At 40.4% G+C, this 25,409-nt stretch overlaps 1 protein-coding gene across 1 annotated transcript in view; it reads right to left on the bottom strand.

Moving 5' to 3' along the window:
* Nucleotides 1-25,409, bottom strand: part of CEP85L (centrosomal protein 85 like) — a 205,330-nt gene that overhangs the window by 14,997 nt on the left and 164,924 nt on the right. Inside the window, exons 5-8 of the mRNA XM_009289182.1 lie at nt 20,598-20,719; nt 6,962-7,079; nt 4,742-4,918; nt 23-175 (exon numbers count right to left, since the gene is read on the bottom strand). Coding sequence (XP_009287457.1) covers nt 23-175; nt 4,742-4,918; nt 6,962-7,079; nt 20,598-20,719 — 570 coding nt within the window. The remainder of the gene's footprint in view (nt 1-22; nt 176-4,741; nt 4,919-6,961; nt 7,080-20,597; nt 20,720-25,409) is intronic.

Here is a 25,409-nt window from a genome sequence, read left to right as displayed (position 1 = left end):
AAACAAACTCCCTTTACCTTACCTGTTTAGTCTGCCCTTCTATATCATCCAGCGTTGGTAGGTCAGCCAGATATTTTTCTAAGGTTTCAATTCGTCTTTGTTTTTCTTTGTTTTGCTCAGACTCTTTCTGGCATTTCTTTTTCAGGCTATTAATATATCGGTCTCTAGTTTTAAGCTAGAAGAAAGTAAGGGTACATGTTTTATGATTACAGTGAAAAATAAACCTCCTTTGAAAGCAGAGGCTGGTCACTCCAAGAATTGTACTCTCAGCTGCATGAGAGGGTTGGTTACTGCAGAAAACAAAACCAAAGAATGATTAATCCCAGCAGCTCCAAGTCATAGACCCACAGGTGACCTCAAACCACAGTTGCTTCACCTCTGCCCAGAACACTCCATATGCCTTGCAAACTGAAAACACAAACAGTTCAACAGTTAGAATATTCTTAATTTTTTCACCAACGGAGATGTTCATATGCAACAAATGATCAGGAAATATTTTAGTCCATCCTCTTCCTCTGGCCTAGGAAAACAACTTAAAACACAGGGACCAAGGACTTAACCCAACAAGAACGGGAGCCAAAAAACTGACTTTGATGCAGTCTGACAATTACATGAGAGGACATCAGAACAGAATAGTGGCTTTCTTAAACACCTTTTCTACAGGCATCTTAATTGTCCATCAGCCAGCAAAGGTTTTTTATATTGTGTTATCTTTGCTTGCATTCCTGGTACTTACTTTGCTTTATTACCTAGGTCAAAAAAGTGGGAAGGCAGGGAGGAAAAAAGTACTTTCCAGTCATAGTCCGATTTAATGAAAAACAGTATCTCTATTGCTTGAACTAAGGTGTAGTAATTCACAGATAACAAACACTTGTCGCTAGAGTAAATGCTAAACGTACTTTTATTTTGGCACTACAGACATCCATCGCACTGAGAAATAAATGTGTGACACTGTCAATGATAGAGCTCAGTAAGAGAGCCTACTGAAAAGTTTAAGTCAATAATATCTGGAAAGTTTTTCCAGAGATAGTCTTCTTACATGGGCCACAAAACTGAGGACTGCCAAAAGGCCAGAAATCTTTATATCTTTTACTTTATCAAGACCTCAAGACTGAACAAAGCTTTCAGTATACTTTAAAATCTTTCTGATTAGACAAAGCCTAAGTAAACCCCATATTCAAGGCAAAGTTGCAACTCAGCCATGATCTTTTGCTACAATACGTGCTTCAGAACCGTATACTCCCCCACCCCAAGCCTTAAGGCAGTGATATAAATACGCACATGTAAGCCAATGTTGCACAGTAAGAATTGCCAGGAAGTCTGACCAATCCCTTCCCTGTTTCTCACATACCACTACAGATGACCAGTCAGAATACTCCAGTACTTGCGCGACAAAGATTACGTGGTTTCCAAATCTTCTTGTCCTGCATAGATACCATAGGGAATTTCCTCTCCTGCAACCTCTCTCCTTCTAATAGCTACCGTGTTTGCCTTGGGATTCCTCCTGTCCTCTCTAAATCCCCAGCATCACCCCGAAAACTCTTTCCACTTTCTGTCACCTGAGATGAAAAACAATTCCCCCCCCCCGTCACTCTTACTGACTCTGCTGAGGGGAAAACAAGCTTTGGATTTTGTTTTGGTTTTTTTTTTTTAATTTCCTCCTTCATACATACACTGCTGACGACTTTGTTGAGGCAGGAAAAAATAGGAAAACTCTCGCCTGTTGGCAACTAAATATTAAAAGCAAGGCCACAGAAATCATAGGGGAGAACACTACTACAAGCTATCAGCAGTACCTTACAGGAGTCCTTCACAATTACCCATAGCAGAGGGAGAAGGAGCAGCCAGCAGGGTACAGGGGTCTGAACTGAAGCATTTCCAGCCCAGCAGTCCAATTTCCAGATGAAATGCCTCAGAACTAAAGTGAGGGCTGCAAAATCTGCAGATGCCAAGAGGCACATTCACGCCTGGCATAAGGAAAAGGAAGAACTTAGGCATTCGTGACATGGACACTAGCGGAGAGTACTGCAGTACTTAGCAGGCTCCCTCAGCTAGGAAGCTGTGAGGAGCTACCGTGACTACTGGCCAGCCATGACAGGGGAGCTTTTTCAGGCTTCTGAAAGTTCAGTGCCAATTAAAGAGCTCAGTCACCTCAGTCCTACAGTGACTACACATGGAGCCTAGGGGAAAAAACCCTTCTCTTCAGGCACCAGAATTATTCACAAGGTGGTACAAATACTCCCTTGCTTGGCATGTCTGCATGGGGCAAGAACAGGTATGATGCCAGCAGTGAACAAAGAGCACCTCTGACCTCTGCTGGCCCTGCAGTTTCTCAAAAGGAAAGCATCAGGTACATCCACCCTAACATTAGAAGGGACACAGCGCTTCAGACCAAGAGGCCTTCTAGCCCAATATCTCATCTCCAACAGTAGCCATAAGCAGATGTCTATGGTAGGGAAAGAACAAGGAAAGCACATTTTTCCAGCCCCCAGCTGCATTCACCTTGGGGGCTCTCCTGAGGCAGTTATTATTCCTGTGCATTTAGAACAAGGCAGCACTTCCATCAACTCACCCATTTTTCCCTTGAGCCCACCTATCCACAACAGCTTTCAGAGAGACAATCTACAGGTTTGCTATAGAGAACTGGCATGAGGAATCGGCTCCCTTTGCTGATCATGTACTTGGCTCCTAGAGCTTCGCTAGATGTTCCCTCACTCCTGCAACGGGAGCTGCAGTGAGGAGCTGACTGCCCTCTCTCCCTTCCAGGCTGCTTGTGGCTCTGCAGACTCCATCATGCTCCCCTTCAGTCACTTCTTTTCCAACGTGAAGATTTAATCATACCTCCTGTTATCTTCTGACGGATATCTGCTTTGTTGCCCTTCTCTGAACCTTTTCCAGTTCCAATACATCCTGGTTTTGTGATGAGGGAGACTTTCCTAGACTTCTCACCACTGACAAAAGAGGGTCAAGGAAATGGGTTTGCTCCTTATGTTTTCTTTCCTCCCACCTACACCGAATGGTCACAGCTTGTCCCTTATTGTCAAAAACATACCATCCGTACACTGTATTTAAATGTTGTATGTTAAAAACTCCAATGTAGGAAAAGATAGTATTATTTGCAAAAGTGGGACAGACAGATAAGTAGAAATGTATGCCAGCAACCTTAACCTAAACTTCCATGTGTTCTTTTAGCATACGCTTACAAGCAAAGCTCATCTGAATGTTAACAGCGTTTTCCCCACCCTGTGGCCAAATTTGGCTTTGGGCTGAAAAAAACTTACCCTCTCCAAAGAGGCAGGCATTTGCTCAGAAATAACCCTAGCACAGCTATTGGCAACAATCCCTTCGACCAGTACAGAAATTGTATTTTTGTCCTGTAACATCAGCCACTGATCTGAGACACCAAGTCTTCAGGCTCTGGGGTGATCTCCCTGTGAGCACAGCAGAGGAACTCCAGAGACAGCTGTCCCCAGGCTCAGCACCCAGCCTACTGCTTGGGTTCCCAGCCTGCCACATCCCTGCGGGAACACAGCACAGCTCCTTCCTCCCTCCGCAGTCTTCCCTCAAACAGAAGGGCACTAATTTTATTACAGAAACACAGGCTCTCCCTCCCTGCCCTTTCTCTCCTTGAGAGCCTTTTGTTCAGTGCATAGAATGGATGGGTGTTAAGGGGTGAATCAGGACTGTGCAGTGAATCAGGCCCCTAGCTACAGACCATCCCACTAACACAAGCACTGCTGCACAGATCCTCACCACTGCCACCACCTACAGCAGCAGTTCCTACACAGTGAGGAACACAAGCAGGAAAAGCTGAAACAGGAGGAAGCAGCAGCATCCAATTTCTGCCCTTCCTGAATGTTACCCTTAGTGAAAAGCTTACTGCAGGGTTAATAGGAAATGGTAAGGCAGAATTTGAGATAAATTATGCTTTCTTCTTTGTCTTCCCACCTGCCACTTCACTGTATCATACTGCTCCTACCCCTTGAACCTGCATTAATATAAATCTAAGCCCAGTAGTAAGGCCCAGTGATCAAAGAAGAGAAGGTAACAGTGACAATGTATCCCTAACACTAATTAGGAAGCACCTGGTCAATGGCACATTCCTGCTTGCAATAAAGGAAGGCTGACAGGACATTCAAAACTACCCCTGGGTATTGCTTCAGCCTCCAGAGAAACCCCGCGTCTAGACAGTTCCAAGAACACAGCCATCTAAGCCCCTTCCTTGTCTCAGACTAAAGTCTACTCTGCACATCCTAGCAAAGCTACGAGAGAATCACTCCTGCTGAGTAGGCACATACAGGCCGGTAAGTGCATCTCACTCACTCCTGCTGAGTAGGCACATACAGGCCCTCAAACCATGAGGGCCCACATTTACAAGCCATGCTAAAAATAGGGATTTCATTTTCACAGTCTTTCTATGTTTTTAAATGATACTTTATTTACTGTAATAAACACTTCAAGCTACATGAATTCTTAGAGCTGAGCAGCTTTTCTTCAAAGCAAGTTTAACTGGTACCTGGTTAAAACCAGTCATGATTGCCATTTCATCTAGTATTGCTTTTTAGGATTTCAGATTTATCCATTGCCAACAGCTACAATCACTATCAATTTTTCTATCGCAGATAGTTTACCTACCTTTCAAAAATAGCTCAGCAACCCACATACTAAGTTGCTTTCTAGCAAACACAACATATGCTGTTGTAACAGTGTCAGAAAGAAATTTGGAACATGAAAGACTTACTTTCTCCTCCATCTTCTTTTTCTCCTCACTAGATTTGTTTGAGATTTGTTTTACAAATTCACTGAGTTGTAATTCCTTATTCTCAGCTGCTGCAATCTTTCGCTCAAGCTCCTCAAGGTGGGATGTTGATCTTTCTGAAACGTGAGGTTGCAGTGGTGTGCTCTCATACTGTGGTTGCTTACAAAAAGAAATAAAATAGTAATACAAATGAATGCACATATACCACCGTATACTTGAGCGGCACAGCCGAAAACAGTCCTGCATTTTTTTTCCACTGTCAGGAAGGGTGGAGTTTGATTTTTCAAACATTAAAATACATGGTAACAGCATGTATTTCAGGAATCTGGAGCAAAAAAAAAAAAGAAGCTGGACACCTTTACATTCACAACACATGCAAATGAACATTGTGGGGCCACTTTCCTCCTCAGATTTATGGAAGAGGTGTGACTTATTCCAAAAGAACCCCCTGAAAATCCAAACAGTGTTTTCAAAACAGATCACTGCCACTGCATTATCATACCACCCCCTAGGAAGAAGAACACTCTATAAAATGGCTATGAATGTATTAAAGTAAGAGATGCTCCAGTCTCAGGATCCTTCTAAAGCAGAACATTAGTACTAGTCAAACCTTAGAGCTATCACACCTGAGGTGCAGAATGGTGCAGGGACAAGCCTGAGACTACAGCCACAATCAGAAGGCAGGCCTCCTACCTTCTGTCCTGTGTACCAAACCCTTCCTCCCTTTCCATTTCATGCAGTTCAATATTACTCTTCTACCTCCACTGCCCACAGACAGACAAGCACAAAATGGAAATCAGCTGCATGTGGGATGAAAAAGGAGATGCATCCCATTAGGCTTTCAGTTTCAAGATTCTTTTAATACCATAAATTGGTATTTTTAAAGAAATTATACAGGCAGTATTTTTAACTAGTAACATTCCTACAGCAAAGCATTAAAAGAGATTAAAACCTCCATTAAAGGAGACTTGCATTTGTAAGTTAATCTTACAGAAGGCACACAAATCAAACAGAAATCCTAATACATTATAAACTTTTTTAACTCTTTAAATTATGAAATATGAATGCATCTGCTGCTTTATTTGAAGTGTACTATGGTATACTAAGATATGTACACTTAAATTTCAGTTTCTGCAGTAATTCTCCCCCCCCCAAATCTTAATCTAGACAGAATTTTAAAGTATTTTATAAAAGAACTTCCGGAAGCACCAAAAGCCACATTCCTAGATGTCTGAAAAACTTTCTGAATACCTAACTTCACACTGAGGCTCCATCTGAATTTCTCTCCTGTCTCACACAAACCAGATTCTCACCTGACGCACAGCTATGTTATTCCAAGGACATGATTAATGTCATGCTGAAGTACGCTAGCTGAGATCCTGGTGCAGTGCTTGTGACAGAAAAAGATAAGGTAATAAAAGGGGACAGAAAAGCTATTTCTCTGCACATCTGCCTTTAACGTTCTCTTTCTACGTTGCCTTTTAGATATGCCAAGGTCTGGAGACGGAATTTCTGTGCTAAAACAGGGTAGCAGCCACAGCCCTCAAACTGATCTGCATTTCGTGGTTAGCCTATGCTACCTCATCCTTACACTTTCTGATATTTGTGCTAGTTAGATAAAAATTAGGACAGGTATGCCCAAAATACCACCACACATTCCCTTTCAGACTAAGTGTTCCCTAGGAGTACTAATCTGTATTCCTTTCAGGTGTCTTGTGCAAAGGTATTCCACCCGTCTGTTTGCCTTCTCACATCTCTTCCATCTATTCTATCGATACAATTTAACCACTCCTTTGGGTAGTACACCTCCTTCTCCTCTTCAGAAAACCTTCCATCAGTTGTTTTCAGATACTCTCTTATCAAACTACTTTATCTCCTAGTATCTCCCTGTATAACTGTGCTACATGCACGCTGTTAAACCCTTATTCTTAGTGTCACAATCCCTCATTCTTACCCCATTCTTACCAGATTTCAAAACAAGTATGTACAAAATGTTAATGTAACTTAGATTTCTGCAAACCTAAGGTAAACTACAACACTTAGAGGATATTCTCCTCTATACAATTTGGAACTATACAATTACACAACCATCAATAATCACAAAAGCTCTCCATTTTGGCCTGCAGTAAATTGTGAACATGCTTTCAGGTGTCAGTTACTGGGCAACTGAAAGCTTTGCTGAAAGAAAAATATCCATCCTACCTGCAAATTAGTCATGTAAGGTTCTTCGCAGTTCACAAGATGGCTCAGTCTCGCGTGTTGAGCTCGTAATTCATTCTCCCTTATCTTCTGATGTAAATTGTTAATTTGCTGCTTTTGCCTGTAATACACAGATTTTATTTGAAAAGAAAAAAGGAATGGAACAGAGACTAAAAAAACATAGATCTTAAGACTTATACTGAAGAATACTGTAACAATGCTATTCGACTATCCTGGATCTACATTAGCTGTGGGCTTTTTCCCACCACAGCCAGACTGCAACTACTCTAGCTTACCACTAGAACTGGAATCTCATCAGGATATGAGCTATTAAACTACAGTTGCCATGTAACTTTCACTTAAGCATACCCCAAAGGGTCTGTTGCTCAACTGGAAATAATAAGCAAATTTTGTAGAAATACAATTTGAAAACTCTACCAATTTTGTGGGGGTTGAGGGAGGCTTCTGTTGTCAGTTGCTCCTAGGGCCAGAAGTATAAGCAAGAAAAAGTATACAGAAAGCAGAATGAAAATAAACAAAACTTGCACCTTCATTTTACTTTGACTTCTGCTCGGCCCCTCTCTCTTTGCCAGAGCTGACTTTTGACACAGGTTAAAGAGACTTCTAAATCAAGGGGAGCAGAAAGAACTTAAGAAGAAAAAGTCATTATATGAGATAGTCAGCATGGCTTTCCTGCAAGGTCTTTCTTTTTGCTTTGCTTAAGACTTTCTCAGTCAACTGCTTTACATAAGATGTTCCCTACCCCTAGGGTAAAATACCGCACTGCATACTAAACCAGAATTAACCTCTTACACCAATCGCTTGGCCAGTGTACAGCAGAAACAGTATCACTATTATATCACTATTTAATTATATCTCAAATTATATCACTGTTTAAATCATGACTGCATTTGAACTAGCATGACTGCAGGGCAAATACAAGCCAGGTCTCAGCCCCAGCCCACATTACAGCCCTGTGAGGTGTGCTGTACTCTCTATGGAGTGATGGGCACCTCAATAACTGACTCTGGAATGGAGTTGTCAGCACCCATCAGAAACACACATAGTAACCTTCTCAATAAACTTAAAACCAATTTTGTGCACTCCTTTAATTTCCCTTTTCCTTCTTTTTTATACTAGGACATATTTGCATGCAAGCATGAAATTGTTTCTCAAAGCTTCACCTCTAAGCATGCAGTATGATTGACTTTTCTGGAAACGATGATGCTGAACCGAGATGACTAAACCCAATCTTAAGAGGAGATAAATGGCAAATACAGGTTAACTTCAAGGGAGAATACCTGCCTGTGCACACACTGGAAAAGCACATCCTCTAAGAGTACAGAAGAAGATCAAAGTTGCTTTGCTTTTTTTAAATTTGGGGAGGGTTGTGTTTAGGAAGAGCATCTCGGAAACGTTATCATGAGTATGTATTATACAATCTATAAACTAACGCAAAAGATGTATTAGTTGGAAAGATGCCAACTGCAAAATTTAAGAGGAAAAATAAGACGCGAAAACCCAATTAAAGGGAATATTTTATACATTCTCCTAGCTAGTCATCAGCCAACTGTATCCCAATTATTTGGTTTACAAAAGGAATTTAATATTTCAAGAATAGTGAATATATTAGAAGTTAAACTTTTAAGCTATACACGTTGCAGAAGACATGATGCATGCCTACAGAACATCTTTTTTATGTTTCCCTATTTTTATATCTATAAAGAATAGCAATGAATGGAAAAACACTATAAACAAGTTGCAATTTGATCGTACCTTAGAACAATTCATTCAATGCAATTCATAAAACCAGAGCAACTGAATGTATTTATGTGACTCCATAGCAAGTCTTAAAATACTCTGTATCACCACAGGTGATTTTGACGCTTCCCTTTTCCATTCCACTATCTAGATGGAACAAGCTTGTACAAATATAAAAGGAGTATGTAACACTGAAAGACTTTGTATAGTTCTGGTTGGCATCTGTATGACGACACTACAAACAAAAAGCTTCACACTTATTTTGGAAGAAGCAGATTTGAAGATTAGGTAAAAGAATATGCTCTGAACTTGTAACAGACCTTATATGAACACAAGAGCTTGTATAATAATATGAAAAACTATAAAGCCTTGATGACTTCTGTCCATGCTTGGTCACAAATACCAAAATCGTCTAGTGTAAGTTGTCTTAACCTATGAACAGAAGTAATTTTTCATTTTTTTATCACCTTATTACTTACTAGACAGATCTATTAAAATATCTTTGCCCCATGTGTTTTAAAATTATTTATCCATTTGTCACTTATCCCTTGTAGGCACTATGTGATTTTCTGTTTGTGGCTGATTCTATCTTAGCAGTGCCTTCCTTCACAGGCAGGATTTCAATAGCCTGAACTAAACACTACAGCCTGGAGTAAATGTTTTAAAATATTTTTGAACTTCCAATGTAGTTTGAACTACATTACCATATTTCCTTTCATAATCCTTTCCCTACCCTACCAAATCCCTGCAGGAAAAAAAGTGAGACAAATTAATCCATGATGAAACAGAGCCGCACTAGCACAGAGTGTAACTAGCTTGCTTCTTTTCACTCTGCAAAGCATGAAACTCTCCACCATTATAAAGCCTTGCCAACAAAACACACCGTACAAATGTTTTAAGGCTATGTAGATCCCACACAACTTCTTCGCATAACTGCCTCTCTGAAAATATCATTAACCTCACGGCACCCAGAAACAAAAATTCTGAAAACAGCCCAGCAGTCACAAGCAGAATAGAAGATAAGCACCATAGAAACATATTTACTATTTACATACAATCCTATAAGTCTTTGGAGACTTCATACCAGATGCATTTTATCACTGATGTTCTCATATGCTAAGACAGTTTTAATCCTCTGTTAGCCCACAGCTGTTACTATTAATCTGCTGCATAACCACAGGCTGTGAGCTTTATTTAAAGGGAGTGTAGAAAAGTTCAAACACTCTCACAAACACAGCTCCCATACTGCAGCAGGAACACTGTCCCCAAAAGCCTCCCTATTACCAATCAATCATCCCAGCGCTTTAAGAAAAAAAACAACAAACAAACCAACCAAAAAACCCCCCAAAACAACAACAACAAAAAAAACCAACGAACTCCCAACCTTCAGCATTTAGGTGCTTTCAAAATTCTGTGGGTAGGCCCAAACCAGATACACATAATCCTGAAACTGAGGGATTTTACCTTCTAGACAGCAACATGACTCTCGCCTTGTATCAGCTATAATGTTTATAACCTCGTGCGTATCCTCCGTGTTTGCAGAGGGCCAGACTAGAGCAGACTGAAATTCTGTAATTGTTGTCACCAATGTTGGCAAACTGTCCTCCACTCTTCCCTTTCTCTGACCAGCTGCTAACACCCTCAAGTCTCCCTAAGGGTTTAAGATGTGTTAAAAAAGGATTAAATTCACTTTTTTAATGTTCTTGCCATAGATGCTGGAGTTACACAGCTGCACTGCATCACTCTGACCTTCTCCTTTTCCTGTAACTTTCAACACAGGAATTTCCAGTCACTCAGTCTTACACAGGACTGAAGTCACCAAACGTCGAGCTCTTCAACCTTTTGTGATTCCAGAAGCCATCTGTGTACGAGTGGGCACAGGCTGTGGCCTGAGCTCAAGGCATGGGGGGAACCTGACAGGAGCCCACCCTCGAGACTCGCGTTTACAGAAACCAGACCACAGCTCCCACAACCAGGTTCAATGAAAACACTGTACCTAGGTACCATGGAAACTACTCTCCACAAATTCCCTGTTTTTCTTCCATGACTGAGTGTTACAATTCTGTGTTGATGGCAAAGTAAGAGTTATTGGCATATTATGTGGATGTCACAGGAATTCTCACATGGTTTCATTCAGCTCCTTTGTCCAAAGAGAAAATACTCTATTTCACTTCAAGTGTCTGTCTTGACACGTCCCTTCCCCTTACACTCAGACCTTTTAAGGAGAAGAGAAAAGGAGGCAATACCATGCTCTAAAGTCATCAATCAACCAACGGGACTCAGAGGTGAGAAAAATTTGTTTTAAAAAAAGAAAAAAAAAGTCAAAGGCAGGAATGAAAAACATCCTTTTGGGAGGGACATTTTAAAAAGTGTTCCTTATTTAAATTGATGTTTCAGAACAAAATGTCATTAGAAGGCGTACAAACTTTAACTCTTCTATCCAATCGATTAATACAAACATGGCACTAGTAACATTGTTTCCACAAACACTTCTAGCACAAATCTTTCCAGCTATCCCTGGGGTGGGGGTGGGGGGGAGGAGCAGAAGCAAACAGACAGAAAGAGAACTGAAACTCCTTTTGAACTAGAAGATTGTCTGGTACAGAGAAGACCACTGCAAGTTACCCGCAGAAGAGTTCTGCACTGAATACAATGTCTTGTATTTTTCTTCGGGTACAATGATTTTAAGGCTTTTTTTCTCAGAAGCAACCTGCTTGTTATATTTTCATTATTATCATTATTATTTTTCTTCTAAAAATTTCACTGATACCCTGGACTATGCCTTTTCACCCCATTTTTTGAACCTCCAGCCGTAATTTATAAATATCCTGAGATAAAATCCTCCCTGTGCTGCTCCCAGTTACATTCTTTTCAAGGGAACTCAGCTGAAGTGCCAGGTTATCCAACATACATGACTCAGGTGGTGGCTACAGTCCCCTATAACCAGCTCTTTTGTCCCAATTCCCACATGTTAGTTATTTACATGTTAGCTAGATTACTGACGGAAAACCCTACTATTTTCACAAAGTAATGACTTTGGCTTACTTCCAGGTCTTGTAAAATGCACAGATATTTTGTTCCCTTTTCTTCTATTTCCTTGAGCATTCTTTATTTTTGTAAAGAAAATTTCAAGGCTTCAGTTGTGTTTCATTACTGCAGATCAATGATACTTTGTAAGGAAGGAAAAGTTAAAAACTTGTCATGGCAGACCACACCATTCTCTCGCCCTTCCCAGAATTACCAACTATTACCCCTACATGAACCGCTGGCACTAGAGACTAGGCTACCTGACTAAGATGCTGATTCTCTGTAATTATTTTTATGGCATTTGAGTAGTTCTCCTTATCTGACTTCCTGCCTGCCACAGATACTTCCATTCCCACACAGTAACCTCTGTGTTGAGCCCAACAATTTAAATCAAACCGAAGCACATCAATCATCAAGAAGCTAAAAGCCCACACTGAAAGGATTGAAACCAATGAAGTGACATACACCAGCATGGTTCTGACAGGTCTCTGCCAATCTCCTTTGCTGTAGAAGAAAACAAAAGCCCTTGATCCTGAATGCCACTATGTTTGGGGAGAAAGTCAATTCTGAGCATTAAGTGTACGAGAGGGGTGGTTCACTAAATCCAGCTCAAACTTATCTTTCTGATTCTAAGGGGATGGGGGACAAAAGTAAATCCCAGAATACTTTCAACCAATTATGCACCTAAGGAAAAAACACTCTTTTTAAGCCCTTGCAAATAGCAAAACAGCCCACCAGCTATCCTTCTCTCTTTTCTCTAACATCAAGTAACTGTTTCTAGCTTGTCTAAAGCCAGGTCTGTAAATAAGCAGTTCACTTTCAGTTGGTATATGCAGATGACAGAAGAAAATGCACTAATGCTGTGCTGCCCCGCCTGTTTGGGGAGAGGCTGTCGGTGTCCCTCCTGTGCCCTAGACATCAGCTCTTAGCACCTGACTGGATCATGGCCCCCTGCCCACCCCCTCATGCTCCCTGGGAACCCCTGGCCCTCATGGAGCTGGAAGGGAGAGAGCAGAGTGAGAAGTTACTGGGGGTTGAACGAGCTGAGGGTTGAGAAACATGGACAGTCTTGTGGTAATATGAACAATGCTGGCCCTGAGTGAAACTGTGGGGCTGGTCCCTGGAGCTGGGATGACGCTGAAGGCGAGGGACTGACTAGGGAGAGCTGGTGAGGAGGACAGGCAAGAGTCCAGGCAGCACTGCTGCAGCTCTCCTTCCTCTCCACGGCACACTGTGGGTACCACCCAGCCAAGCTGCCACAGCTGGAACAGAGACCTCCACTGTGGCCCACACCGGCATTGCTGTGCAATCAAGAGAGTTAGTGCCCTTCTGCACATCAGTGAAGGGAGAAAGGCAGGCCAAATACCAGCCCCAGTGATAAGAGCATCACCTCACTAGGACATTTGTATTTAAAGGTCAGACTCAGAAACCACTTAAAGGCGGGCTAGGGAATGACAAAAAAAGGCTTCACGTGTGTGTTTCAATTATGGGTCTGCTAAATTTGCAGTCTCTCTGCCCACGGACAATAAGGGGCTGCTTCTGGTGGTGCGTATTCCTTGTGCCACTATTCTCTGCATACAAACATGGGGAAGACAACATGCTATGCCCCATGAAATGGCAGCCAAGCTCCCCCCATCCTGGATGACTGTGACTTTAGTTACAAAGCTGGCTAGAATCCAGAGGAAAACTACTGGTGCCGCTCAATGCTAACTGGATCGATTTAAATGAGCAAAAAGAAAGTTACAGCCGTAAGAGTGAAGTATCAATTGGGGGGGCAGATCTCGATTTTGATTCATTTGTAGTTCTGTCCTTTAGCTCAAACAATCCCCTTTGAAAGCTCAAGTCAGCACAAAGGATGAGGGATAGCAGAGAACAGCACTCAGCTCAATATGCACAAGCCTGGACTGTCTTCAGAGACCAGCGTTAATAATAAACTGCTTAATATACAAATTGCTTCTCTGAATGTCTCAAAATCATGAATACGACATAACTGACATTCACATCATTTTCTCCTATTCACACAGGACAAGCGAACTGTGGACATGTGCTTACACAGACACTCATATATGCATTTGTCTGGAAATAAACCACATTTTCTTCAACCTGGGACCAACTCATCTGTTCTCCATAAACCCATCTTACCCCTCACTTACTCTAACATGAAAGAGCCTTTAGACACCCATGTCTGCCAGAGAAGCACCTCCTACCCTCAACTTTTCAGAGACTTAAATTAGTGTAAATCTAAGTCCCACACTACAAGTCAAGATACAGGTCCAGTATCTTCAAACACTTCAGGGACTTCAGAACAAAGCTTACTCCACCACAGAAGGGACACTAGTAACTTCATAATAAATCAAATGACAATAATGCTTACCTTCAAAAGTCATGAGTTAATGAGAAAGAGTTGCTTTAGGTGAAAATGCCTGAGCAGATTTCCTCAGAATCGGGATGCAAAGTAAAATGTAATACGGATCCTTCTATATTACAAATATTTATAAATATATACAATATTTATTCCACACCACAGTTGGAGGTATGCTGCTTTGTTTTGTTGCTTAAAAAGTTGGATACTAATTTTTATATCCCTTTGTTTTAAAGGCATGATCTCTTGGGACCACAAGTCCAAATGTGCAGAGTACTGATAGGGAAAGACATCAGTAGTAAACAAAGTCCTAAAAACAATGCGAATACGTTTTCCATAATTTGGAAGATAATGCCAAGGAACTCCAACACCAAAGCTCATGAGAAAAGATGATCTCAAATTTCCTATGCAATAAAGTCTGGGTTTTTTGGTGAAATTAAGAGCCTGCAGTTTCAAAGTGAATACTACCTTTCTACCAGTCACAAGAGAACTTGGAAGAGAAGATGGGAACACTACCTCCGGGAGTCAAGAGGTGATCTCTGTTCTGGATGGATTGTTATTTTTAAAATTACTTTTCTGAATTACATAGAAGTTTGAAATGCTAGCCTGACCCACGGGAGGTAAGCTAGTGCTGAAGCAAGGCAGGCAAGAGCACAGTCAACAACTGTACTCTACTTTCTCAAATGCTCTGGGCTACTTGGTCAAGGGGGTGTGAGGCACGAGTGGGACACAGACATGACTGTCTGCTTAGACAGAGGACTACACCCTCCCTCCCATGGTGGGAGGTTTTCAACTTCTGCAGTCTCTTGACAGGACGAATACAGAGCAAGCCTTGCACCTCCCCTGCTGTTCTCTGCTCTGACAAATACAAGAACTTCCTAAAAATATTTAAATCTACAGAATAGAAAATGGCTCGGAACCAGTTCCGCAGAAAAGGATCTGGGATTGCAGCTGACCAAAACTACACAATGTTGCACTGCAAAAAGCAAACACTACACAAGCACGGCCTGTGAGAGAGACGAGCGCTCAGCCCGAGGGAGGCCTCGACTGGCCAGTTTGGACACTTCAGGGAAGAGGTACTAATCAGCTGGAGAAATCTCAAGGAATAACAAAAGCTACCAGAGGTCTAGAAAACATGACCTAGGAGGAAAGACTAAGTCATATTAGGAAAAGTTTTCTAATGTTTCAGCTAATTAATCACCAAACTGTCCAACCCAGAAAGGTTGCAGAACATCTGCTATTGCAGATAGCAATAGCATAGACATCTACCAGGAGTGACACCACTACAGCTTGTCCTCCCTAGGGCCCGACAGATAGGTTAGACAGGTCCTTTCTAGCCCTACATCCTCTCATTATTGCCAAGATTTAGGTTATTATGTGAAAACTAATGTTAACAAATTACATTTCATTGATATTACTAGTATTCATCTCTGAAAGGTGAACTTTTAAAACTGCTAAAATAATTACCCTGTAACAAAACCTTCCTGAAAGTTTACCAGCCCAAGATACAAAAGCCTCAACCACAAGTTACCTGGATGATCGGTGGTATCATAAAAAGATATATGCATCTTTTTCAAGCTATTATTGCAAGCAAAGAATATTTTACACAGCAGGGACACTCTGAGGAGGTTCCTCACAGCCCTACTCCCTGCACAGGACTCCCAGTTATACATGCATGCGCTCAGACCCTGGGTGGCGTAAAGCTTCAAAGCTTCCTCAAAAATGACATCAAATTATCACTCAAGTGGATATGCTAATGCTGCAGATCTTAACAGACCATCCCAAATTAAGAGAGTTACAGCTTTACACTAGCAGTAACACAAGCACTATCAGAGCACATACGGTTTGATGTCAACTACTGAAGTCAGGACAATTTGACACAAGGCAAAGAAAATCTAATTCTATTATCCGAATGAAAACTTCTAAGCATAATTCAGCTATGGATGGAAAGCTAGCAATTTAGCAACTGTTTTAAGAATGTAAGTGTTATTATGCCCTGAGGAATGACAGCTATTCACTAAAATTACACTTCTGTATCTACCTTTCCTTAAAAAGCTGTTCGAATGCCCTTAAGCTGTCTGGAAGAGAACACTGCATGCACAGTGTTATTCTCAGCAGCTTATGTCATATGTTCAGGTATTTGGCATTTATTCACACCACCACCCCCCGGCATGCAGTCCCTGCCAAACAAACAGTGCCAGGACCACACTAGAGACATTTACAGTGGCTGGCCAGTCTCAAGAGACATTCACAATTGTACCAAACACTGTAATTTCAGTGTTGTGAATGTACTGAACAGAGGAGCAACACAAAGAATTAAAACATGATGCCGTAATTTTCTAAACCAATACAAACACCATTGGCTCCCTCTGGTGCTAAATGTAATGTAGTGTTGCATACTAAACCACCAGAGAAGTAAGGCAATTATATAATCCAATTATTTTTTACAGTAGGTGACAGACATTCTAGTAATAAGTGTTAGAACAGCAGATTTCCTCTTACAGACGTAATCCTTAAGTCCTTATTCACAGCCTGTACCAACAGTTTTTATGTGGAGAAAACATGACACACACCTTTAAGAAGTGCCATTGTGATCCCGTGCACACACACACACGCCAGGCTCCCTTCCTCATGCCACGTTTTTGCTTCCTAAAAGTACGGTCTCCATCCCATTTTTTAAAAGCAGACTTAAAAGCCAGTTTCAGGCTCTAATTCATTACATTGGCAGTGATTCCTAGAGTAGTTTTAAAAAGCAAACCAAAACCACTTTTAAACCCACCCATTTATACTACTCTATTCATTTATACTTAAAAATATGCATTTTTTATGCCAAACAGACTACACAAATCAAATCAATGTTAACTAATCTATTACTTAATCTGCTGCTCAACACAGTGTATAGAATAAAAATCAAGCCACTTGTTCTATTCACAGACACAAGTGGACATTTGTTTTTTTAAAAATTCTATTCACGGCTTTGAATTTCCAGTGACACAGCAAAGCATCCGAGTATGATGATTTACATTGTAAGCATTATTCCTCGAATCATTTTTAGCAACTATTTGAAACTTGCTTGCAGCTATTCCAAAGTGTTAGATGTCCGATGCAAAACAAGGAAGTTTAATAATCTAATCTGGAAGGGCTGGGGTTTTCTTGCCTTTTTATCATTGTGTGGAAAGAAGGGAAGCAGGAAGCAGGTTTCTCTTTCCTCCTCCTGCCCCTCCTCCCTTTTTTAACAAGATAAAGGTAGAACAGCTTAAGGATACTGCCCTGTATAGAGCCTCCATTTCCTACTTATCAACAGATTTAAGCATCACTATGCAGAACAAGGTGTGTGGTGCGAAGCGACGTTAATCTCCTCCACCTCCTGGATTAGCTGAGCCCCAGTGCAATTCCCAACAGAAGAGAGTTTAACTTAAAAAAACTGGGTAATGACCCTGTGGTTGAAAGGGAGGCTGGTGACAAGGGCAAGAGAAGGGTGTTCTCGGTGTGCTTCTTTTCATCTAGCTGTTCCTTGTACCTGTCAGCAACAAACAGCTGGGTCTGGAGCACCAAGTCAGCTGCTATCCCGCTCCTCCGGCTTCCAGACAGCAAGAGGTTAACTCGCCTCTCTCCCAAGCTTCTGTCCCCCCAAAATCAAACAAGTCTTGCTGGCATCCTCCAGTTACCAGTCGGTAAATTCAGCATGAGACATGACTTAAGGAGACCACACATTTTAAAACTCCATGAAAACCACAGGCAGGAAGGGCTCTCTTAGCAGACACCTACTACCAAACCTCAGTGTCCCAGTTTCGACAGGAAAAGGAATTCCTGTTGAAAAGAATTCCTCCTCCACCTCCTGAAAGCATAAATTCTGTAATGTAACTACCACCATCTTGAATACTAATTAACCACACTTTAGCAAACTTTATATATTTATTTTAGGTCACTATTCCCAAATAAATTCTGAAAAGAAGTTTAAAGTAAGCTCAGAAAGACCAGGAGCTGGAAGACTTAGGTTTACTCATAAACATCATCTTGACTCTCAGTGCAAGGCCTTGTGTCCCCACATGTTAAATATGGATAATATCAAATTTTTGCTTAGTGCCGCTTAGTGCCTTGAAGAAAGGTATTATTCACACTTAAGTCTTATTAATACGTCATCTAATAAGAAATATAACACTTGTGCTTTATAATGGAGTTCTATTTCTAGGATTTTGGACAGCAGCTATGTACCATTTTCTCCATGAGTGAAAACAAAAGTGTTTTTATTTGTCATAAAAAGCACTGCCTCTTCCTAAAAAAAAGGAAAAAAAAAATCTGTTGTAAAATCTTTCTAAATACGCAACATCACTTTGTACTAATTTTAAATAATACAAACCATCTATTTTAAATAATTATTTCATTTTAAAAATAACAACTTTTAAGGCAAATATTTTGCCCAATATTCAAAAAAGAGCCTTTTCTGTGATGTATTATTATACTGCATTATTATAATTTACAACACACGCCTAACACCAAGTGTCTACTTAAAGGAAATGACTAACATCACTAAGTGGTCTTTGTTTCACTTCAATAGCTTCCAGAGTGTATTTTGCCTTTTCAGCTGAATGAAAAGGAATCATCTCAACCGACTTCTGGTCAGAAATCCAGGAAGAACTGCATTCACTACTGTTAAGTCACACAAAAGTATGACATACAAAAAAAGAACCAGCACACTGCCATTGGATATCAAGAAATAGTTTTTCTTCCTCAACACGGACAGTATCAAGTAACATTAGCAGACAACTAGGTTACGAACTGTCACTTCAGAAACTTCACCCTTGACTGTAAATACATTTCCAGTGTGAGAAGAATAACATGAACTGCCTTTTTAGTTGCCATTGTATAACAAGCCTCCATGTAGACTGCAGAGGACAATATGCTCAGCAGAGGCACCAAAGACCACCCCTAGCCATCATGGGCAATGTACTTACAAATGCTGCTGACAGCTTGGGCCCTGAGAGGTGGGCTGCAGGTTATACAGCATTACTACTGATACAGCAAGCCTGAAAAAACCACTGTAATTTAGACAGCCTTTAAGCAGCTGATCAAAAGGCTCTGACAGAGGAGATCTATGCAACAGTCAAGGATGTGTCCATTTTAACTGCTTAACCCCTTGGGAGATCACCACCTCTGCAGGAGAGCTGACAGGGTGGGATGGTGTGCCCATGCCTCAGCCCCTGCAGTTCGTAACTTTGCATACCATCTTCAGCTGCAGAGGCAGGTAAACGCACACTAATATGCCACATCAAACTGGGGAAGCTGATGCCAACCTTCATCACTACAATGCCAGCAGAGGTACTGGCCAGATTGCTAGGGGACAGAAACACCTTAAACCACTGCAATTCCTTGCTCTGTTGCAATAGAGGAAGGAACAGATCTTGCACAAGCATAATTCTCCTGGTCCCAAAGTAAATTATGCCCAAGTTGTCTATCTCCACCCATTAAAAGAGAGGAACTGCTAGATGAAATATAAAAACATTCATAATGGATGCCTGACATTCCTGTGATCAACACACACCTGCTTTACACAGTTCTCCTCATGCTGTGAAGCAAACTATCAATAAGAGGGCACAACTATTTCAAGATCAGAACAACCACTCCTCTTTCAGCCATGAGCCAAGAGTTTATTATTAAAACACAGACTAAGCCAAATGATAAATTATGTCAAATATAAAAATGTCCTTCTTAAATGTCCTACATCCAAACTCTGCAGCTCCTGATGACATCTGCTAATTTAGTGTAAGCTTCATTAAGCTCAAGCCCTTTATTAAAAGCACATTTTCCTTGTTAAGCCTTCATTTTATCGAAACAAGAACTCCAGAAATTACTTCAGATATACCAGCAACTTAACAGCAGTGAGTTACTGCCAAGGCCCATTTCAGATTGATAGCAATTTTAATAAGAACCGATGTATTTACTGACATATAGATCCCAAATTTAATATTTTATTATCTGAATAATTTGTATGAGCATTTGAATAGGATTTTACCACTGAATGTTACTGCAAAGGCCAATTTATCAAAGCTTTATCAACTGGCTTCAAATATATTGCATTTCTGTACTTGTCATGGAAAAGAAAATTGGTGCAATGCAGTTTACCAATTTTCATCTTGCAAGTCAATTCCAAGACCTGTACAAGCAGAAAGATGTCTGATATAAACCCCCAGACTGGTAAGAAGCTAAAATGGGGAAGCTGACAGCAGAACCGGCTGTTGGTCTCACTCTCCCTTTTCCATTGCAGAGGCATTAAACCCGTAAGTCAATTTCCAAGTCTGTAAAAGACTTTCAGCCAGCAGCCAGTCTTCTCTCCTAGCAAAGATTATCTCCCACATATTTGTGCATAAATGTTTGCTGGACTGGAACCTGACAACTTTACTGAGTAAGCAGCTCTCCTGAAAGTCAGTTTCTACATCATAGCTTTTACATCATCTAATCTAATCAATGCAGCAGGACCAAGTTACTCACCGATCGATCACAATCTCTTTCTGTCTTAGCAGCCCCTCTTTAATTTTCATTAGAGATTCCCAGTTGCTGAAGTCCTGATAGCTGGTAGCTGGGTAACTTTGACGAGATGTTCCAGTAGGAACCTGCATAAAATAATTGTAGAATTAGCCTCCAAAACAATAAAGGTAAATAATATCCTAGATATTAGGGCATTTACAAAGCGGTTTGTTGTTTCAGAAACCTAACAGTTGTTTTTCAGTTTAATTCAGATTTGTTTTACATAAAACAATTGGATTTATAAACAAGTTTCTTAAAACAAACTTCAGTCCAGTGCCAGTGATTTAAATCATTTCCCTACTAAAGAATTCATAGCTGTGAAAGCAGTTTGAGATGAAAAGCTCATTTAAAATTTCATAGAATCATAGAATAGTTTGGGTTGGAAGGGACCTTTAAAGGTCATCTAGTCCAACCCCCCTGCCGTGGGCAGGGACATCTTCAACTAGATCAGGTTGCTCAGAGCCCCGTCCAACCTGACCCCCCTTTAGTTTAAAGCCATTCCCCCTTGTCCTGTCGCAACAGGCCCTGCTAAAAAGTTTGCCGCCATCTTTTTTATAAGCCCCCTTTAAGTACTGATAGGCTGCAAGGTCTCCCCGAAGCCTTCTATTCTCTAGGCTGAACAACCCCAACTCTCTCAGCCTTTCTTCATAGGAGAGGTGTTCCATCCCCCTGATCATTTTTGTGGCCCTCCTCTGGACCTGCTCCAACAGGTCCGTGTCTTTCTTATGCTGAGGGCTCCAGAGCTGGACGCAGTACTCCAGGTGGGGTCTCACCAGAGCAGAGGAGAGGGGCAGAATCCCCTCCCTCGACCTGCTGGCCACGCTTCTTTTGATGCGGCCCAGGATACAATTGGCCTTTAAGTACATAATTAAGATAAACACCACAAAACGTTCATATCCTGCTGCAATTCTTGTAGCACTACAAACGAGATAGATAGATGGCTTTAGGCCTCCTAGTAACTGCAGGTAACTGTTACCATTCACTTGTTCAACTCCCACCTGTAACTTTAGCATATAGAGAAAGAGAAATTCCCCTAGATGTGTGCATTTAAAATACAGAATATGGGAATATAATTCTGGTTAAATTCTAACTGTTTCCAAAAATAAAAGTTTCACAAGTAACAGGTTTCAGGCTTTCCATTCATCTTCACAAAAGCCAGGCTGTGTGTCTCACAACAAACTGAGGACAACAGTTGAACTGAATATGAACCAACAACATCATAGTTTGGAAGAGAAGTAACCAACTAACTGGGATGTTTAATCAAGAAAATTTTTATACTCAGAATATAAAAAGCATTACAAATATTTGTATCAGGAATTCACATAAGGGAAGGTTTAAGTTCGAACCTCTGTGATTAGACTGAGGGATCCCAGCATTGGCTGCCATGAGGTATCTAATCTTCTACCAGTTTTTTTAATCACTGAAAAAAAGATTTCTCTTTTTATTATCTGGGATACATCCTGAACTATGTTGCTTTTTTATGTTTTTGGAAGAGAGCAGAAGGGAAAAGTTAAAAAAATATGGCTAGGTTGTTTTTTGTTTGTTTTTTTTTTTAAGTTTAAATAGATTTTAGGATATTTTTACTTGTATTGCTCTAAAATGTTTTAAATTTCATTTGAAATTACAATAAACTGTATTAAGACGAAGACATATCATCAACAATTAAAGTTAGGTAAACAACTGTCAAGCAGTCCATGCTTCTGGTCAAAGTTTTACTGTGAATTATAACACTGAATGGAGCGAATTCATTGCCTAAACCCCCATACCATGATGTGCTGAAGTCAGGAACCAACTCCTGACAGCTGTGGTCTCTTCTGTAAATTGAAAAAGTATTTTTTTCCATCCAGTCTAGTTCAGTTCAATCCCTAGCTTGCCCATTGATAAAATGGACAGAAACACATTTTCCCTCTTTTAATTTATAACTTAAAACCGGATGTAAGATGACAAGACTTACTAGTTCTAAAATCCTTCAAGATTGTCTCACACACACACCCACCCCCCAAGTCCAACTCATCTGCTTCAGGGAATATTTCCTTTGCTTAACAAACTAGATAGCTTCAATAGTAAAATTAGTTATGAATGATTTAGAAAAAAGAAGAAAATATCTACAATTCTACACATTAAACACTTCATGCCAATTTCTGGCCAAAGACACACTGAAAATGTTGACTGTGTTCCTTGCCAGACAATATCGAGTATTTTATCTTTATTGAAAAGGCCATATTGACTAGATAAACAGTGTTTTTTGAGGAAAAGTAAAGTGTGAAATATTAAAATCAAATTGTCTCTTAAAATGGTTCACTGATTTATGACCATGGTTAATATTTCTTATCCCATGCTCATTCATGATTACATCCCACAAGCAATAAAAAGCACAGAAAACATTTGAAAATACTCTCAATTGTTGCGCTTAAGAAAAGTGCCTCATACAACTGCTTATTGAAGGATATTCTAGGTTTCAAAGTTTTGTGGGAATAAAATTTGCCACATTTGCAATTTCTAGTAAATCAGTCCATTAAACCTATGCTTGTTCAAGAAAATTGTATTAAAGATGGCACTGCACTCTACTGGGAGGCAAGGAATGGCAAAGCTAAGTGCTCCTTGGATTAAGATTCGTTAACATTTGTGATCGATTTGACAGTTGTCTTGCTCCATTTTTCATCCACAGTGATCAATATTAGCATTAAAAAATCCTAAATTGGTGATATCACCTTGGCTTTTTTTGGTTTGGGCAGCAGTCTAATAAAACTTAGGAAAGATACCAAGTCATGATTCTTCCTGTAAGTAATACATGTGCAGAGTCTTTAAGGATCAATTAATCTAAAATTAATTTTGCCCAGGTTGCTCAATCCAGACCAGATAACTTCAAAGTCGTCTTTGGTGTTTACAGAATACCTTAGGATTGTCACATATTGTTCTGTATTACAGTTATCCCCATGACTGACTGAATTAACAGGCACCAGCACAAAACTGTTTCAGTGAAAGTCTCTCTTAGTCACACGTGCCATGTCATGCAGTATAAAGTGACATCAGGAACTATCACTGTACCTTGTGTCATGAAATTTTTTCCTTTGCTTCTCCCACTATAGCGCTAAATAATGCTTTTCTATACCCACCTCAATACCATTATGCTACAGTCAAAAAAGAGAAAGAAACAGTCCTTAATGCAGTTGGGATTAGATCCTTACTTTTCAGAGCCAGAAATTCTATCTCTACCCAAAAGAAACAACCCACAAGGGTTTGACATGATAAACAGGAAATATATGGCTTTATAAAGCCAAATCAACCCATTTATTGAGCAAGGTGAATTTTGTCTTTAAGACTGAACTATAAAAATTAAGATATTAAAGACAACTATTTAAATATGAACCCATCTTAACTGAAAACATTTTGGAAGCCACCAGTGGTTTCTCTAGCAAAATTCTTCAAAGCAAGCCCATTACTTCAATCTAGCACCTTTGCAAACTTAATAGTTTGCACTAAAATTAGAAAGAAACCCTTCAACTTTGGTACAATAAGTGACTATACAAGAAGTTAATTAAATATTAAGGCTACTGAAAAGCAAGGCAATGAGTTTTGCAAAGTTAAGAACAGAGTAATATTTTGTCAATTAGATACTAACAATAGTGTGGTTTTTTTTAAAAATCTAACATATAAGGCCTTCTTAGCTGACTGGACAGAATGACAAGACATTTCACTCATTTATGAGCACACGGTGTTGACTACTCCAAACAGCTTTCTAGCTGCTTTGAATGGTGAGGTAACACACAGGTGGTCCACTTATATTGGAGTATTTTGTCTCCTAAGGACATCAAACTAAATAGTGAGAGCGAGATACACTTTCAGGACTCATATACAGAAAGCCATCCACAACTCCAAGTCCTCAACTTGAATACTCCACAACCACAAAATAAAGTACCAGCTTGAAACACACAGCATTCTTTTCCATCTGCCAAAGAATATACAACTATTTTTGTCGCCTGGCACCTCTTCCAAGAGTATCAGCTGTGGACTGAGATCTGTTCAGTTAAAACAGTATCCTTTGCACAGTGGCATCCAAAAGGTCCTCACTAGCTTGTTTTCTGACAAGGGCTTGGCCTTGACTTTCACGACCTGGCAAGCCTTCAAGTCACTGCTGAGGCACAGCTAGCTGCTGGGGGTGGGGGGGGATCTTTGCTGTACTAGCCTATATGCAAATATTTATTGCTGGAACACACATTGCTGACTAATTCCATCATGTTTCTTAACAGTGGGAAAGTAATTTTTCTCTGGACTAGAGGGTAACAACATTTGGATAACTTAGGCCAATAGCAGCTAGGTTTTTAATTGTGCTAATTAAAATTATCTTCTCCAAACATGCTCGTAGTTTCTGCCTGAAGCAGTTCACTGTCTCAGCACACAGGGTAGCCCAGCATTCCACGTAACATGCTGTATCGCAAAGTGAAGGTGGAGTCCAAAAATGTCAAAATGCCAAAAAAAGCAATGGATTTTGAAGGGTTTTTTTTCCTGTAAGTTGCAATTTAAAAAATTTAGCACTGTCTATACTACAACTGTAAAGTTTTCACAGCCCACTACTAACAGCTAACAGAGCGCCAAAAGTTATGCTAAGTGAATGATCCCTTTTGGCCAACTGCTTGCACTGCCCTACGCTATCAGAACACCCCCCCTGTAGGTATCATTCTTCTCTCGCTGCATTTTACAGGCATTCATTATTCAGCAGAAAGAATTCCTTGCATCTACAGCTAATCCAAGGCAAAGAATCGGCACAACCAATGT

Source organism: Aptenodytes forsteri, unplaced genomic scaffold (assembly GCF_000699145.1).
Source record: "Aptenodytes forsteri isolate BGI_AS27 unplaced genomic scaffold, ASM69914v1 Scaffold217, whole genome shotgun sequence".
Taxonomy (NCBI): domain Eukaryota; kingdom Metazoa; phylum Chordata; class Aves; order Sphenisciformes; family Spheniscidae; genus Aptenodytes; species Aptenodytes forsteri.
Note: the sequence above shows the minus strand (reverse complement) of the source record. Positions and strands in the feature narration are given on the sequence as shown.